Genomic DNA, 17,294 nt, shown 5'->3' with positions numbered 1-17,294 from the left:
TGGAGTAGTGCTGCACTTCAGCCTCTTATTGTTTCTTTATTGGCATTAGCTGCTAATTTAATGGCCGCTAGTCTTCCTGGGATCCTTGCAAGAAAATGATTACAACAGAACACAATACAGAGTGTTATTGATGATAAATTAAAATATGAAAAGAAATGACCATAACATTAACAATAATGATAAACTAAATGAAAAATTAAATTTACAGTTTACCCATTCATGAAGATAATGAAATTTAAAAAAATTTAAAAAGAAGATAAATATAGGAGAAAAACAAAAACATGAAACAAACAGAATAACAATAACTTCCTGTATTCTGAGTTATTGATGTTCTGTTTGTGGTTTATTTGCAGTTCAGACACACAGCAGAGATGTTTCCTGTTGTTTCTCTAACTGCAGATGTGTTAACATGGACTCTTTAAAACTTTCTGTTCATCAGTCAAAGATTGTCTCCTGTGAAGAGTCTTCACTCGACTCATTTAGGAGCTTCGTAACATTTTTCTGACTGTGTCCCAAAATCCACGGCCTTGAGTCTGTAGTGTGTTCATACTGGAAAAGAGACTAAATTCAGTTTACTCAAAGCAGACAGCATGCAAACTACATACAGTGGATGTCTGTCATGTCTGGAGGAAACCAGGCAGCATTCATCACCTACCCAGTACCATCCCAACAGTGAAGCCTGGTGGTGGCAGCTTCATGCTGTGGGGGTGTTTTTTAGCGGCGGGGACTGGTCAGGGGAACGCAGGAGCACCTAGTGGAGCAGAGGGGTCGTCACACACACATGTTCTGTACTGACCATTCTTGAAGAGTCTGCCCCCGCTAGCCAATCACTTCATAACTCCCCTCTGCAACCCAGCAACTCCGGCGCCTGAAGAAGCATTTAAGAGTGACAAAGAAAGAGATAGAGGGCCAAAGAAGTTACACAGTACAGTAAAGCAAAACGTAAGAGCAAGGTGCTCTGGATAAGGCATCTGCCACAATATTTTCAGAGCCTTTAATATGTAAATGGCCAAGCTTTATAGTCACAACCACACCAGGCCCAGGTGTGGCTCATGATGGCGATGACGATCCTCCGCCCTGCCCCGGCAGACAAAAAGGAAACCAGCAAACAGAACGCAGGAGCACCTAGTGGAGCGGAGGGGTCGTCACAATACGAATATATACATTTCAACACATGTAATACATATCATATCAACATTTCTACAAATGTAGCATATTAACATTTCTACCCGTTGAATAATGATGTTTTATGGTGTGACAACGTTGTGGTTAAGGACTGGTTAGGTTTAGGCACAGAGACCACTTGGTTAGGGTTAAGGAAAGATCATGGTTTGGGTTCAAATAAAATAAAAATAAAATAAAAACGCCCAATGTCTCACTAAAACACCCGGTTTTCTCGCCAGAAAAACAGCTGCAAATGTCCTGACGTCACGCTGAAAACACCTGCTTTTGTCAGTTGAAATGGGAAGTGGGCTGGTCCAGGTATCAGCGGATAATTCGTAATTCATTTGTAATTCAAAAAACAAAAAAAAACGTTTTTGGTGTCAGAATCAAATAACGAAAAATGGATTGAATATTGCACAGGTCTGCAGACATAAAGCCAATTCGTTTTTACGTTTGAAACCAAAACGGAAGTCACATGGTTTTTTCATTTTTTCATTTTAAACCAAAAACAAAAAACAAAATCACGTGATCTATTCCTTTTTTGCTTCCCAACGAAAATCCAGAGAACCAAATTCAAAAGGTTTCTTTGTAAAGAAATGTGACTTTTAAAATTCACACGAGCGACATGTTTAACGCAAAAACCGGAAAACGGAACCGACTCCCAGTACCACTGGCAGGGTTTCATTTCTTCATTTTCTACATACACACACACACACACACACACACACACACACACACACAGCTCACCTTCCAATGCAGAAGTCAGAGAAAAGATGAGAAAAGACACAAATAACGTTGCTATTGAAGAATCCATGACCGCAGAGTTTCGGTTCCTTCGAGGTAGAACACAGTTGGTCGCTCTTATCCACACCCAGACAGACAGCAGGGATTGGCTCCTAATGTCACATGACTGTTGGCGTTGTACGTTCTACAAACCACAGATACGTTGAATGTCTGTTTCAGTGTCGATCATTCTCCTTTGAATAATGATGTTTCATGGTATGACAACGTTGTGGTTAAGGTCTGGTTAGGTTTAGGCACAAAGACCACATGGTTAGGGTTAGGGAAAGATCATGGTTTGGGTTAAAATGAAATTTAAAAAAATAAAATAAAAACAGCTGCAAATGTTAATACACATGTTGAAACGTAGATATTCAAAGTATATGTGGTTTGCAGAGACGTACAATACCAATGTTTTATTCTGGTTACCAGGCTGGACTATACCTGCATTTAAATGAGACATATCATATCATTATGTTATAATGTTGGATGTTAAACATGGTCAAAGGTTTCAAACTTGCAGAAATGCTCCCTGGAAGTCAAAGTCCAGGACTTCAGCCTGCTCTGACTGCTTCATTCGCAGCTGTTACCTCTACTTCCATCATGCTGACATCAGATCACTAAATAAGATAAGTAAGGAGTTTTTAACTGTAAATAAAAGATATTCCAGTAGAGCTGGAATATGCAGATTATGTCCTCTTTGAATTCTGATATAGTCAATTATCACCTTTCTGACAATGTCAACAAAAACTGAAAACATATGAGGGACTGTTGATTATTTATGAGGTTGCAAAACAAGATTTTAAGCTCTGGGGAGGGACTTAAGTTTTTTATTTTGACATACAACTTTAAATGGTTTTATTTTGTATTTATTTTAAATACGTGTTTTACCGCTGTATGCTGACAGGACTCATTAAAGTTCAGTTTGTGTTGGAATACGAAGGGTCAAACGAAAGAAGCCCCTTTTGTCAGCCTATCAGAATTTTGCGCCTCCACAGTTGCTGGGAAGAAAATGCTGCTTTCAGCTTTATGATTGGTGGTCCAGCTATAATTTTACAGAGGGCTGAGTAATTCAGATAACAGTAAAATTATAATTATAACCATATCAATCTCTTCAAGATTAACTTTCAATGACAAGTTTTAGTTAATCAGCAAAGGAAGACATTCAGCAGAGCTAATTTGGTGCAGAAAACTAAGGCTTTCTTCAACTCCAGGATTTCGTTTTAGTAACTTTCGTTAATGCGATCATCAAGGGTAAAGCTTGTGTGATGATGCCATTATTTGTGAGGAGGATTTGCATTTTGCATAAGAAATTTTCCCCCAGTAGCACAGGGAGGCTCAAGGACAAATATTTGTAGCTCCAGAGGATCAAGTTAAAAAAAGAAAGAAACCAAGTCACAGTCCAGCCCCCCGCCGATAAATAACAGTCTATAAGCTTAATAAAAGTAGAATTTATTTTGCATTAGATTACGCAGGTGTTCCTAATAAAGTGCTGAGTGAAAATTTGAATAATATTCTACGTGACTTATTTTATGTAATCCAGAACAAAGCGCAGTGATGTTGTAAATTGAAACTGTTACTCACATCAAGACTTATAGATATGTGCTCTATATCAGTATTGACTTATGTTGCTAAGCTGAACAGGAAGGAGCACGAGCCTGGACCTGAAGTTATTTCACAACTCCACATTCACACAAATATCAATCAGTTTATGTATTTTATTTTAGCTCTAAGCTTTTAAAGCCTCAGTTGCCTGTAATTCATCACTTCAGAACTACAAACACCTGCGTCTCAGGTGTGCGGTTATACTGTCCAGTTACACGGAAATAACGGAATTCACACCAGGAAATGATCACTATCAGGACATAACACTGGATAAATCCCCCCGCCCGCACTTGATGACTGATTAATTTCATATATACAGTTACTCACCCGCTCATAGTCCATTAATGAGGAAAAATCAGCTCCCTGCAGAGTTTTGGAGAAACATCCAGTCTTCCTGGTTGACCGAGGAGCAGCTGAGTTTCCCCCCGACACCCTGCCTCCTATCCGGATGCATCTCTCCGTGTTTGTCGGCATTAACACCCGAAGTCTCCATCTTACAAACTCCACCGAAAATATTACTCCGACAGAGAAGAAAATACAGAATATGTTCACAAACTCGTAGTGGTTCCCCCTCTGTGGAGGACTGACTGTCTGAGACCGAGGTTACAGTCATACCTTCACACCAGAATAGGCTCTCCACACCGGCTTCACGTGTGAGAGGTACGTGGTGAGTCTCTCACACAAACTCGGTTCATCATCCTCCTCCGGCTCTCAATCCAATCAGCACTCAGACACATTAGGGGACTTCTTGACTGACTAATCAGAATCAGGATGTAACATCACTTGTCTTTAACATGTGATGTTAGGTGTGAGAATAAGCTTAAGGTACTAATATCCTTTACAAAGGTACTAATACAGCAATGTAAAAATAAGTACTGCATGAAAAATCTACTACAGTAAAAGTACATAAGTATTATGAGCTTGATGTAGTTAAAGTATTGCAGTAAAAGTACATAAGTATTATGAGCTTGATGTAGTTAAAGTATTGCAGTAAAAGTAGTGGTTTGGTCCCTCTGACTGATATATTATTATATATGACATCATTAGATTATTAATAGTGAAGCATCAGTGTTAGAGCAGCATGTTACTGTTGTAGCTGCTGGAGGTGGAGCTAGTTTACACTACTTTATATACAGTTAGCTAGTTTAGTCCAGTGGTTCCCAACCTAGGGGTCGGGCCCTTTGGTCCTCGATGATAAAGATGCTGAGCTCATCGGGCCCCTGGACACCGACATGTAAAAGTTCATACGACAGACTGAAAGATCAATAACGGTTGTGTCATTGGCCGTTGTTCGGTGTTTCTCCCAGCGACATTTTAAAGGTGAAGCCGAACTATTTGGTTCTCCTCCTGGTTCAGAAGCTGCAGCTGAACTTCAGTATTTAGTCAACAGCAGAGAAAAGTACAAAAACTTTATTCAAAAAGACTTATTGTTTGTGCAAAAACAGTAAAACTTTTGAAAAAAGAACAGAACCATGAACTCTTAAACTGCTTTTTTTTTTTTTTTAAATAACCTGATTTGGTTTGTAGAGAGTGACACAAAAACAAGATGGTTTTAGATTTCCAATTCACATTGTGACCACGTGAAGATGCTGCATCATATTCTCATAAACAATCATGAAAATCATCCAGGGGGCTAAAACGTAACATTGAAGAGTATTAACAGCTCCAATCAAAAGATAATAAAAGAACAGGCTGTTCAGTGAATCTGTGATTTTATTCCATTCAGTGTTTCACTTCCTGTTTTTTCTTCTTCCACCAGCAGAAAACCACAATGAGACACCAGAGGAAAAAACCTACACTTTGTACGTGTCACTCTCCATGTGTTGTATCAGACATTTCAAGTCTTTCATCAGAGTGTGTGGTGAAAATAGCTGGTTAGTTCTTCATTTGTCTCACTGCAGACTGAAACAACTCCTCTGCTTCATTTACAACCTTTTTACTTGTGTTTGTGTAAGTTAATGAAGCCACTGATGGTTGATATTTGAACTACTGTTTTCATGTTAACTGCTGAAGACAAAACCACACAACCACCATACTCACCTCCACAGAGGAAAGAGGAGGGTTTAACTGCTGCGACTGAACAATGAGTTGATCTCACATCACTATGAGGTACAATGGAGGAAACATGTCTTCAGCAGCTGCTCTGTGAGTACAATCTGTAATGTTCACAATTAATAATTACATTGTTAACGGGTGTAGTTAGATATGAGTGATATTTACTTTATAAAACATTTTAAAATGAAAATATGATTTTATCTCTTTATATAAAACAAGGAATCTCTGTCCGTATGTTTGTCCTCCACATATCTCGAGAACCGTTCATCTGATCGACTTCACACTTGGTGGGTGTATCGTTGGGGAAACAAGAGAGTGCAATGCAACATGTTCAATATTAATAAACTTGGAATAAAAAAGCGAGCCGGCAGGGTGGAGCTTCTGGGCTCTCTGACTGCATGTCATGATCAGCGCTGTACAACCCTGCCATGAGAGATATGAGAGGAGGACATCTCTCTTCATTTGATAACGTTAAAAGTTGGGCTTTGTTGTGGGTTTCCTAACTCATTTTAAAAAAGACAAGAGACAAAGAGAGAGAGAGGGCGGGCAAGCTCAGAAAACTAACTAAAGCTGTCAAATAAATGTAGTGGAGTAGAAAGTACAATATTTCCCTCTGAAATGTAGTATACGCATAGAAATACTCAGGTAAAGCACTTCCAATTTATACTTAAGTACAGTACTTGAGTAAATGTACTGAGTTACTTTCCATTACCGCTGACAGATACGATGAGAAAAGAGAAATTCTTCGTTCAGATTTATGAGCCACTTTGCAGAATTACTACATGAAAAGGAAAGTGAGATTCAGGTGTTCTTGTCTTATATTAAAATGCATCTTTAAAATGACGTTAAATAAAACTTATGAGAAATATTTCACCAAACAATTCAGAGGCTGCAGACAAACCTCAGAACTGTTTGAATCTATTCTCACCTCCTCCCACAAAGCACATCCTGTCTCTACAAGCTTCATATTGAAGTCTCTTGAAGACAGAGATTTGGTGTTCTGATATTTGGAGTTTGAGGAGATTCACTGCAAATGAACTTTAACTTAATGTGAACAGACAGATGTGTTATAAACATTTTACAACTTCTATCCAAAGTGCTGCAAAGTATACTTAAGTATTTATGTTACTTTATACTTCTACTTCAGTACATTTTAGAGAGAAATATTGTACTTTATTAAAGGTCAGTAGCTTTTGTTCAGACGAAACTTTCTTTATAAAATGATCCGTTTATAAAATGTACATTGTTATAGATTATTAGACTGGTCAACAGTGTACGTTGCCTACATGTTCACATTAATTAATCAGTATTAATATTCCAATACGATAAATATCTAAATGGAGGCATTTTGCATAATGAGTGCTTACTCTGTGTTGTATTTACTTCAGTAAAGATCTCAGTCCTTCTTCCATCACTATTCATAAGTTCCATCTTGTGATTTAAAATCAGTAATTGATTAATTGCAAATGTCAAACTAACCAGTGTCATCATGTCTCTTCAGTGCTGACCTCACTGCTGTGCTGCACAACAAACCAAGGTCAGTAAACTTTTATATGACGAGCCAACACTTAAACACAAGAGACACATGCTGAGAGTTATTACATCAAGATTTCTGTTGCTTTATTTTATTCTTTCTCTTTTGTTGCCACCAAATTATCAGAAATCCTGATTCATGAATCTGATGCATCTGTTCTCAGTAATTTAAGGCTGTTTTTATCAAACTGGTCGTCACATGCAAACATCTACATGTTGCTGCTTCATGCTTTTTAAGATGCACTAAAACCAAGAGCAGGAGCCAGCAGAAGTGTTCACATTACATCAGCAGTTTATATTTGAATGAAGTTAGAAATAAGAACTGAATATAAATGTTCTGTCAGAAATTGTTTCTGGTGATCATTCACTGATGAAGCAACATGCAGATGTTTGCATTCGACCAATAGTTTCATATTTCAGGTACCTTTCAGAACGTAACTGTAACCCCCAACTTTGAGTAAACATATATTAATTCATAACCCATTGAAGGATGGGTTCTCAATTTCTCAAATGTGTCTTAAAACAACAGTCAGGAGTCCAAATGAACATTAAACCTGTTTTTCTTGCTGTAATCATTCCTCCTGTTCATACTGACCATTAGAAGATCCCTTCATAATGCACTTACAATGGAAGTGATGGGGGACAAAATCCACAGTCCTCCTTCTGTGCAAAAATGTATTTGAAAGTTTATCTGACACTAATATGAAGCTTCAGCGTCCAAATGAGTCAAATCAAGTAGATATCTTTCAACGTTACAGTCTTTTTAGTGCCAAAGTCCCTCTTTTTGTTACTATACTTCCATCGCAGCTCAACAGGGAAACACTGTCCAAGGAAACACAAAGAGGGAATTTGATGCTAAAAAGACTGTAAATGTGGCAGATATCCACTTGATATGACGACATGAAGATGTGTTTGTACCCTTAAGTGTTGCCAATAATGTCTGACAGCATCCTGACACCTGAGATACTTGCACACGGATGTGCAACTTACTGATGGAGACTTGCACAACGTCCTGACAGATTTAAATCTTGAATTAACTTGTGACTCGACTCATGAGATGTTCAAACCCAAAGGTCTGTGTTGGTGGGTGAGATATGAAGTTGAGTTTGAGTAACTGATCCATCAGTTTGATAGATATGTTGAGCAGTAATGTTGAACATTAAGCTTGGATGTTTTTTTTAAGACACTAAATGACTCATTATGTTTTACTCACAGCTCATCTGACTGTGAGTCCCAGCAGCTCTCAGATGTTTCAAAATAAGTTTGTCTCTCTGAGCTGTGAGGAAGATGACAGCTCGGCTGGATGGACGCTGAGGAGGAATACAACCAGACAAACCAGAGCTGAGTGTGGAGATAAATGGGGAAAACCAGCTGGTTCTATGTGTAACCTCAGCCTCATAACCACAATGGACAGTGGAGTTTACTGGTGTGAGTCCAGAGAGGGGTCAACCAGTAACAGCATCAACATCACTGTCACTGGTAAGATCAGACTGTGGAGTTAGTATTGATGAAGCTGAGTGTAAATGATGAAATGCTGTAGTTTGTCTCTGTGTTCAGATGGATCAGTGATCCTGCAGAGTCCTGTCCTCCCTGTGATGGAGGGAGATGATGTCACTCTGCACTGTAAAACAAAGACCTCCAACCTCCCAGCTGATTTCTATAAAGATGGCTCCCTCATCGGGACTGAGCCTGCAGGTCACATGACCATCCACAATGTTTCCAAGTCGAATGAAGGCCTCTACAAGTGTAACAGCAGCAGTCATGGAGAGTCTCCACCCAGCTGGATCACTGTCACAGGTGAGGAAGTCAAAGACAAATCAAGTCAAGTCAGCAGTGATGTCACAGTGTACCGACACACCCTGGAGTACACTTCTACGTCACTGCAGTGAGGTGAGAGGTTAAACCACTGGAGGCACTTGTAAAAACAAGACCTTCATCTGCTGTTAAAGTGGGTTTCTGCACCAATAAGGAGTTGAAGCATTGAAGATCTGGAATTTCCACCATTAGATGATTCATGTTTTTTGTTTTCCAGTAATACATATTATGGGTGATGTGTTGATAAGAAGACTCAGATTTAGGAGCTTGAAGATACATCAATTTATTAATAAAGTGCTTTTTGTTGTAAAATCAAATGTGGAAAACAAGTAGGTTGATGCAGTTTAGACTCCATATCAGTTTATACAATAAGATGACTGAGAGTCTGCAGCATCCAGCATTAAAGTTAGTGAAATATTGTGGCAATAGTGCAACTCAGTGTGAGTCCTGGAGCTGAGGAGAGCAGCAGGTGAGTCATCTGTCAATCACAGCTGTCAATCAACCATCACACAGCAGACATCAAAGCTATCATAAGGGTTCAAATATTATTAACAGAGCAATAATTTCCAAAATGACCAGCAGCACACTTATTAGAGGGTCTGAATTTAGAGATTGAGACCAGAATGACTTGTTGAAAACAATGATTGACTCAGTATTTCTAGAGAGAAGTTGAGGCTTTTGAATGGGAGTCAGCTGGAGCAGCTAGCAGCTGTTGTTATGGTATTTTAAGGTCCTTCAGACTGAAGACACATATTGCACATATTAGTACTGGACACGTTATAATTTCGACCAGATGTATATTACTCTATGTGGTGCATTTTATTCTAAACATTTCTACTGACTATTTTTGGATTATTTCTTGGTTATCACAGACAAACCCACCACCACAACTCCTCCTCATTCTACACTTCTTCCTAATTCTACAACTCCTCCTCATTCTACACTTCCTTCACATCCTACAAGTCCTCATCATCCTGATGTCTCCTCATCCCCCTCTCCTCCTCCATTTGTGTTGCTGTATATTCTGCCTGTCTGTGGTCTGGTCCTGCTTGTTCTACTGGTTCTGTTGGTTCTACTGGTGAGACGATGCGTCCGGAGGAAACCTCCAGGTCAGACACAAATTCTTGGATATCAGATTCAACATGTCACACGTAGGTTTAGTTATTGTGCAACAGTTTAGATATATTTTGCTTAAAAGTCGTAATTCTTGTTGATTTGGAAGTGTTTAATACAACAGAAAACACTGGTTGAGCTGCTACTTTGTCAGAAATCCAAACTCAAGTTGTCTTAATAAAGTCAATAAGAAATTATAACAACATAAACTTTTTTTACAGCAGGAAATGTGTTTCATGTCAATCCCTCGTGCATGTAAAGTCAATCTGAATTTGTTTTTAACACATGCACAAACAGAATTAGTCCTTTTGTTGTTTATTTTTTCATTATGTGTTATTGTTTGTTATTGCATCACATTGCATGAGAGAAAAGTCAGTGTGGATCCAGTGATGGAGGGACGGACTCCACCAGTAACTATAAAAACTACTATATACAGACAGATAATCACAGAATTTAAATACACTGAAAGGCTGTTGAGGAAAACATGCTGTAATCTTAAGGATTACAACTTTAATTTCTACTTTATGGTCACATCTTATTTACATCTATGTATAAATGTTCTACATTGAGGCCTCCAGTATTTCAGAGTTTGTGTTTATTTCTACTTGTATGTTTGTGAGAAGTTAGTTAGGAGTTATTGAGTTTGAGATTGGAGACGTTTTTGGATCATTGTGGGTTAAAATTTGCTTCAAACTAATATCTTGTGTCTAGATGGATGTGGGTTGAGTTTAACTAGACTTTAATTAGATTTTGGTTACTGAATGTTTTATGTGAGTTTACACGTCAGAAGAGAAATGTATGTTTCACTTTGTGGATTAAAAGCCACAAACTGACTTTTCATTCTCAGCATTTCACCTTTTACACCATCTGTTGACATTATTTTTCACTTTGATACTTCACAATACCTTTCACATGTTTATTTGCAATAGATCTTGTACGTTAATATATATGTTTAAATTTAGTTTGTGGTCTGAGTGAACAGAAGCTCTGCTGCCGTCCAGTTTCCTGTTTACTGTTAAAGACGCATCATTTGAATTTGGTCAGGTTCACCGCAGGGCTGATAAACAGGTTAAAACCAGAGCAGCTTCTCTGCTTTACTTTAGGCTCATTACTGGAACTTTTAATGCTGTTTGATTCATGTCAATAACTGATAAATGTGCACATTTCTGTATATTCTGCTCACATATCTGTAACGTTTACTGTTCTATTCATTGTGCATTAACTGTTTGTCTTTACTGAATACATTTCACCTTTATTTATTTTTAGACATTATTAGCCTCATTACTACAAATATTCAGCACATGTATCAGCTGCAGTAATGATATTTAGTTTAATATGTGTTTTATCTCCCAGAGAGTGACCCAGTTCCACTTTATTCATCAGTGAGAAGAACAGACGACGTCAGCTGCGAAGTGAACAGGACGAGAGGTACAGCAGCTCGTCTTTAAAGCTGCTAAAATCAATATTTTTATATTAACAGTGGGTCAAATGACAGTAATGAAATGTGTTGCTCGTAGTGATGATCACGATATTTCGATTTGAACTTTACCAGAAGCTTTTTTTTTCCATTTGAACATGGTGTTGCATATTGTGTGAAGTGTGTCAGTTAGATTGCAGAGAAGCAACAGCTCTGTGGTCATCCAGCTTCCTGTTGAATTATGTCTCCTCCTTCTCTCACTGCAGGGGTGTTAAAAAGCAAAAAAACTGTAAAAACGTGTCTGTATTTTACTTCAGTTCAAAGAGGGGACATTTACACTGATGTTTGCAGCTATGATTGATTAATTTCCTGTGATATCTTATTTTAAAATAATAAAAATAATGTCATTATGTTTTTATTGTAGTCTTATTAACATTCTGGGTTTTGTTTTTTGGATCACATGTTCTGCAGCAGTTTCATTGGTTGTATTAAAGGATAAGTTCACAATTTTTCTAGTTTAGTTCTAGTCATAAAACTACAGAATCCGAAATTGTGCACCTGTCTTTTAACAGTGTTTTATTTTCCAGAGAGCGATCCAGCTGTAGTGTACGCAGCGGTAAAAAGAACAACAGAAGTCTGTTATGGACAAATAGCCATCAGCCCAAACAGCAGGAGAGGTCAGACAGGTAGGTCACTGTTAATACAATAATCACTGCACATATTGTATGTAGATTGTGTTCATACTGGGCACAACGAGATCCTTCAAAGTCAGTGATGGGGCACAAAATCCACAATCTGTGCACAAATGTTTATCTGAGGCTAACATGAGTTAGTCAAATCAAGTGGATATCTTCCACAATTACAGTCCTTTTATTCAGTTAAATTCAGAATACTTTATTCGTCCCTCACAGGGCAGTTAGAGGCAAGCGAGTTAGCAAACATCTTAAAATATGACTAATTCAATGTCAGAAAGAGTTAAAAATACATGAGGATTAATGGCAGTGGTTGTCTGTCGCTGTCCAACAATATCCAGCACCATGAAGGCTCTTTATGTCACAAAATACAAGGAAACTGATCCAGTCTGATGCCCTCTGTTGTAATACCAAACTTCCTGCTGTTTGTTCTGATTACATCGTCAGGAATGATGTTGTATAAAATTTAGGGATGCACGGTATTATCGGCACATCATCAGTATCGGCCGATTTAAGCTCCAAAATGAAATATCGGCATCGGCCCGAAATGAACATTTTCTGCCGATTATGAGATGCCAATATGTTGCCTTCTCCTCCGCCACCTGACTGTTTCACCCTGACGGTCCCGGTGCTTCCTCCGCAGGCTCCACTTCACTCAGCTGCCCATCAGACCAGCTGCGTCTTCTAACGGAAGCTAGCTGGCTGTGCTGCCCTCTGGCCATGCTGCGGCTAACGCTCCGCTAGCCTCTCAGCTAACGTTGGCTGGGAGGCTAGCAGAGGCTAGCTGGCTGTGCTGCCCTCTGGCCATGCTGCTGCTAACGCTCTGCTAGCCTCTCAGCTAACGTTAGCCCCGGCTCTCCGTGTGGATCCAACCGGAGCACCGCACCCCGGTTTGTTATTCAGGTTAAAGTGGGAAGAAGCAGCTGATCTGACGGGCAGCTTGAGTGGAGTGGAGCCTGCGGAGGAAGCACTGGGACCGTCAGGGTAAAATAGTCCACGGAGGAGCTGCTATGTTCGGCTGCACAGATAGGAAACACCCTGGCTGATAGGATGTACCACTCTGTTTAAAAAAAAAACTTCTTTTTGGTTTATAACAGCGGTTGGCAACCAGCGTATTGGGTGCATTACCGCCACCTTCTGCTCTGGAGTGTGGACCAGAGATTAAATCCTACACATTAATCCTGTCTGTCTAATGAACTCAAAGAAAACTCTACTGCTCCACCAACTTGGCAGGTTCATTACAGTTTTAATGCTGAGCTCCTGAACTCCAGTCTTCCTAAGTTCTTCCCTCATATATTGTCTTTGTTGATCATACTTAGTACAATCTATGCTTGCATGCATAATAGTCTCCTCAGCCAGCTGGAAAAATTATGTGCATATATCAGTATCGGCAATCGGCCACAATGAGTTGGAAATATCGGCATATCGGATATCGGCAAAAAATCCAATATCGTACATCCATTATGTTTAGCTTTAAGACATGAGAGAGGAATCAGTTTTCTCATTTCACTCTCTGAAATAAAACAAATAAGTATAGCACTATTTCTTTGATGACAAATTGACCAAAAAGCAATGAAATACCTGTCACTGTTTCTTATCTTGTTTTAACTGTGTGTGTTTCTCAGAGCGCCCCCTAGAGCCAGAGGTAGTCTACTCCTCACTGAGGTAGACCTCCACACCTTCACACCAGTCCAGCCACTGATGTCCTGCTGCTGGTCTGCCGGCTGCAGAGTTCTGCATATACATTATTTATGTCATTAGATGTTTGCTTTTGTGTTTCTAACAGGAACAGTTGTAACTGAATGTAGAGCTGCAATGATTGTTTGATAAACCAAAATATTCTAAGATGTGAATTATTTGCTGTTTTTCTTTGTCATACACTGTTTGACTAGCTGAACATAAAAAGCAATTTGAATACATCACTGTGGGATATTAAAATATTTCAGACAGAATGATCAATCAATTAATTGAGAAAATAATAAAATAATCATTAGCTCTGGTTGAATGCTAATAAAATAATAGTTGTATTATCTCTGTTGAAATGAGGACACATTACAGTACAGATAACCATCAATCTTAGAAGTTATGTACAGAAGCCCTGAGAGAAAAAAAGTCTTGGTGAATTTTGCCCACTAGAGGCTGAAGTGCAGCACTACTCCATGTTCTAAATAGGACTCAAAACATTTATGTTTTCTTCCAGGTGACAAAAGAAAGACATGACAGTAATGTTACATAACTTGCCAACACACAATAAACTGTATGTACCTTGTGTTTAATTCAATTCAATCTTCAATTTAATTTAATTTATATAGCGCCAAATCACAACAAAAGTCATCTCAGGGCACTTTTCACATAGAGCAGGTTTAGACCGAACTCTTTAGGGTTCATGTAGAAATTAAACTCACCTGGAAGTAAACATGGATGTTTTAGTCCTATTTAGAACATGGAGTAGTGGTTCACTTCAGCCTCTTATTGTTTCTTTATTGGCATTAGCTGCTAATTTAATGTCTGCTAGTCTTCCTGGCGTCCTTGCAAGAAAATTATTACAACAGACCACAATACAGAGTGTTATTGATAATATATTAAAATCAGAAAAGAAATTACCATAAAATTAACAATAATGATAAACTAAATGAAAAAGCATGAAAAAGTCTAAAATTCACGCTCACTTTGACGACTTAACACAAAATTAAATTTACAGTTTAACCATTCATGAAGATAATGAAATTAAAAAAAAACAAAAAAAAAAGAAGATAAATATAGGAGAAAAACAAAAACGTGAAAAAAACAGAATAACAACAATCATAACAGAGCTGGTTTGACTTCCTGTATTCTGAGTTATTGATGTTCTGTATGTGGTTTATTTGCAACTCAGACACACAGCAGAGATGTTTCCTGTTGTTTCGCTAACTGCAGATGTGTTAACAGGGAGTCTGGAGGGAATGTAGTGGAGTGGAAGTATAAAGTAGCATCACATGGAAATACTCAAGTAAAGTACAAGTACCTCAAAATTATACTTAAGTACAGTTCTTGAGTAAATGTACTGAGTTACTTTACGTTGCTGCTGACAGATACGATGAACAAAGAGAAATTCTTTGTTCAGTTTTCTGAGACACTTTGCAGAATCATTACTGAAAACAAAAAGAAAAATGTAATTTGATTGTTCTTGTCTAATATTAAAATGCGTCTTTAACAGGACGTTTAATAAAACTTACAAGAAATATTTCACCAAATTATTCAGAGGCTGCAAACAAACCTCAGAACTGTTACATCCATTAGTGTTTTTGATGCAATGAAAAATTGTGTCAGCAGTACATTATATAATATATATGAATATAGAGTAAATGGAAATATCTGAGTCTCAGTCAGATCATGAAGCAGAGCAGCAAACCAGAGACAGACACTGGTTCTGGCAACATTTTACTCACTAACATCACTGCTGTGATGTGGAGTCGTGGCATCGCTGGAATGCTGGAGTCCAGTCTGACAGTCACACAGTGTGGAAACAAACCCCCAGTTTACCTTCATGATCTAAACCACTGATCTAGAAAAGAGAAGTATAACAAATGTCTGCTGTAAATCTCTATAACATATTACAGAACAACGTTGTGGTTAAACAGCACAGCAGCTCACAGTTTATAATGTAGTGAACCATTAACAGACATTTTCAAACTCAGAAATGTCAGATAGTGAAACAAAAACAATACATTTTCAGGTTTCCAATTCACATTGTGACCCCGTGAAAATGCTACATTAAATTCTCATAAACAGTCATGAAAATCATTCAGGGAGATAAAACGTAACATTTAAGTCTCCATTTTTCATTTGTCTCACTGCAGACTGAAACAACTCATCTGCTTCATTTACAACCTTTTGACTTGTGTTTGTGTAATTTAATGAAGCCACTGTTGGTTGATATTTGAACTACTGTTTTCCTGTTAACTGCTGAAGACAAAACCACACAACCACCATACTCACCTCCACAGAGGAAAGAGGAGGGTTTAACTGCTGCGACTGAACAATGAGTTGATCTCACATCACTATGAGGTACAATGGAGGAAACATCTCTTCAGCAGCTGCTCTGTGAGTACAATCTGTAATGTTCACAGTTAATAATTACATTGTTAATGGGTGTAGTTAGATATGAGCGATATTTACTTTATAAAACATTTTAAAATGAAAATATGATTTTATCTCTTTATATAAAACAAGGAATCTTTATCTGTATGTTTGTCCTTCACATATCTCGAGAACTGTTCATCCAATCTACTTCACACATGGTGGGTGTATTGTTGGGGAAGCAAGGGAGTGCAACGTGGTGCAATTTGCTGATTTCTATAAAGATGGCTCCCTCATCGGGACTGAGCCTGCAGGTCACATGACCATCCACCATGTTTCCAAGTCTGATGAAGGCCTCTACAAGTGTCACAGCAGCAGTCATGGAGAGTCTCCATCCAGCTGGATCACTGTCACAGGTGAGGAAGTTACCTTTGATTTTACCACTTATTTCATCCACATGTTCACCTGACCAGGTATGATTCTCTCTGCAGGTAAACCTACAACCACAGCCCCGCCCCCTATATCTATAGCCACTCCCCCTGACTCGGTAGTCCCGCCCCCTGCCTCAGCTCCCCTCCAGCTTGTGTTCAGACTGGTCTGCCACCTAGTGGTGTTCTGTCTGTACTTCATCTCCACTCTTATCATGGTGTCTTTATATCGACACAGGTCGATATAATTGTGGATGATTGACAGTTGTCTCCAACAGTTGATAAATTATCTGCATTTTCTTTCTAACCTGCTCTGACTGCAGGAAATGACCCATCCATCTCCATGGTGATGACCCCGCCCACCCAGGCTGAGCAAGGATTGGATGATGACTATGATGACATCATCATATCTGTCACCACAGAGCATCACTTCTGAACTGAACAGATGTAACTGATGAAACGTTCCCGTCAGAAACCTTTATGCTTCTTTCTGCCAACAACAATAAACCAGTTTCTGTGTTTTGTAATAATGTTAAATAATGAATCAAATCACCAAAGATGTCAATAAACAGGAAGTTAATTATTATTCTGACTCACCTGCATTGAATCTGTCCATATAAGTGCATCATGAAG

At 38.5% G+C, this 17,294-nt stretch overlaps 2 protein-coding genes and 1 long non-coding RNA gene across 3 annotated transcripts in view; 2 read left to right on the top strand and 1 right to left on the bottom strand.

The window, feature by feature from the left end:
• Positions 1–4,209, bottom strand: part of LOC137175210 (sodium channel regulatory subunit beta-3-like) — a 31,108-nt gene extending 26,899 nt beyond the window's left edge. The window contains exons 1-2 of the mRNA XM_067580932.1: positions 3,877–4,209; positions 1,912–2,092 (exon numbers count right to left, since the gene is read on the bottom strand). Of these exons, the coding sequence (XP_067437033.1) occupies positions 1,912–2,092; positions 3,877–4,023 (328 nt within the window). The 5' untranslated portion in view covers positions 4,024–4,209. The remainder of the gene's footprint in view (positions 1–1,911; positions 2,093–3,876) is intronic.
• A 920-nt stretch (positions 4,210–5,129) lies between these two features.
• LOC137174240 (Fc receptor-like protein 5) overlaps positions 5,130–17,294 on the top strand; it is a 51,060-nt gene continuing 38,895 nt past the window's right edge. Inside the window, exons 1-7 of the mRNA XM_067579418.1 lie at positions 5,130–5,423; positions 5,563–5,694; positions 7,106–7,141; positions 8,353–8,616; positions 8,695–8,934; positions 9,825–9,863; positions 9,900–10,103. Coding sequence (XP_067435519.1) covers positions 5,664–5,694; positions 7,106–7,141; positions 8,353–8,616; positions 8,695–8,934; positions 9,825–9,863; positions 9,900–10,103 — 814 coding nt within the window. The 5' untranslated portion in view covers positions 5,130–5,423; positions 5,563–5,663. The remainder of the gene's footprint in view (positions 5,424–5,562; positions 5,695–7,105; positions 7,142–8,352; positions 8,617–8,694; positions 8,935–9,824; positions 9,864–9,899; positions 10,104–17,294) is intronic.
• Positions 16,508–17,243, top strand: LOC137175219 (uncharacterized). The gene is made up of 2 exons (XR_010925586.1): positions 16,508–16,649; positions 16,985–17,243. It is a non-coding gene; the product is annotated as an uncharacterized lncRNA (long non-coding RNA).

The sequence above is a fragment of the Thunnus thynnus genome, chromosome 22 (assembly GCF_963924715.1).
Source record: "Thunnus thynnus chromosome 22, fThuThy2.1, whole genome shotgun sequence".
Classification (NCBI taxonomy): Eukaryota; Metazoa; Chordata; class Actinopteri; order Scombriformes; family Scombridae; genus Thunnus; species Thunnus thynnus.
Note: the sequence above shows the minus strand (reverse complement) of the source record. Positions and strands in the feature narration are given on the sequence as shown.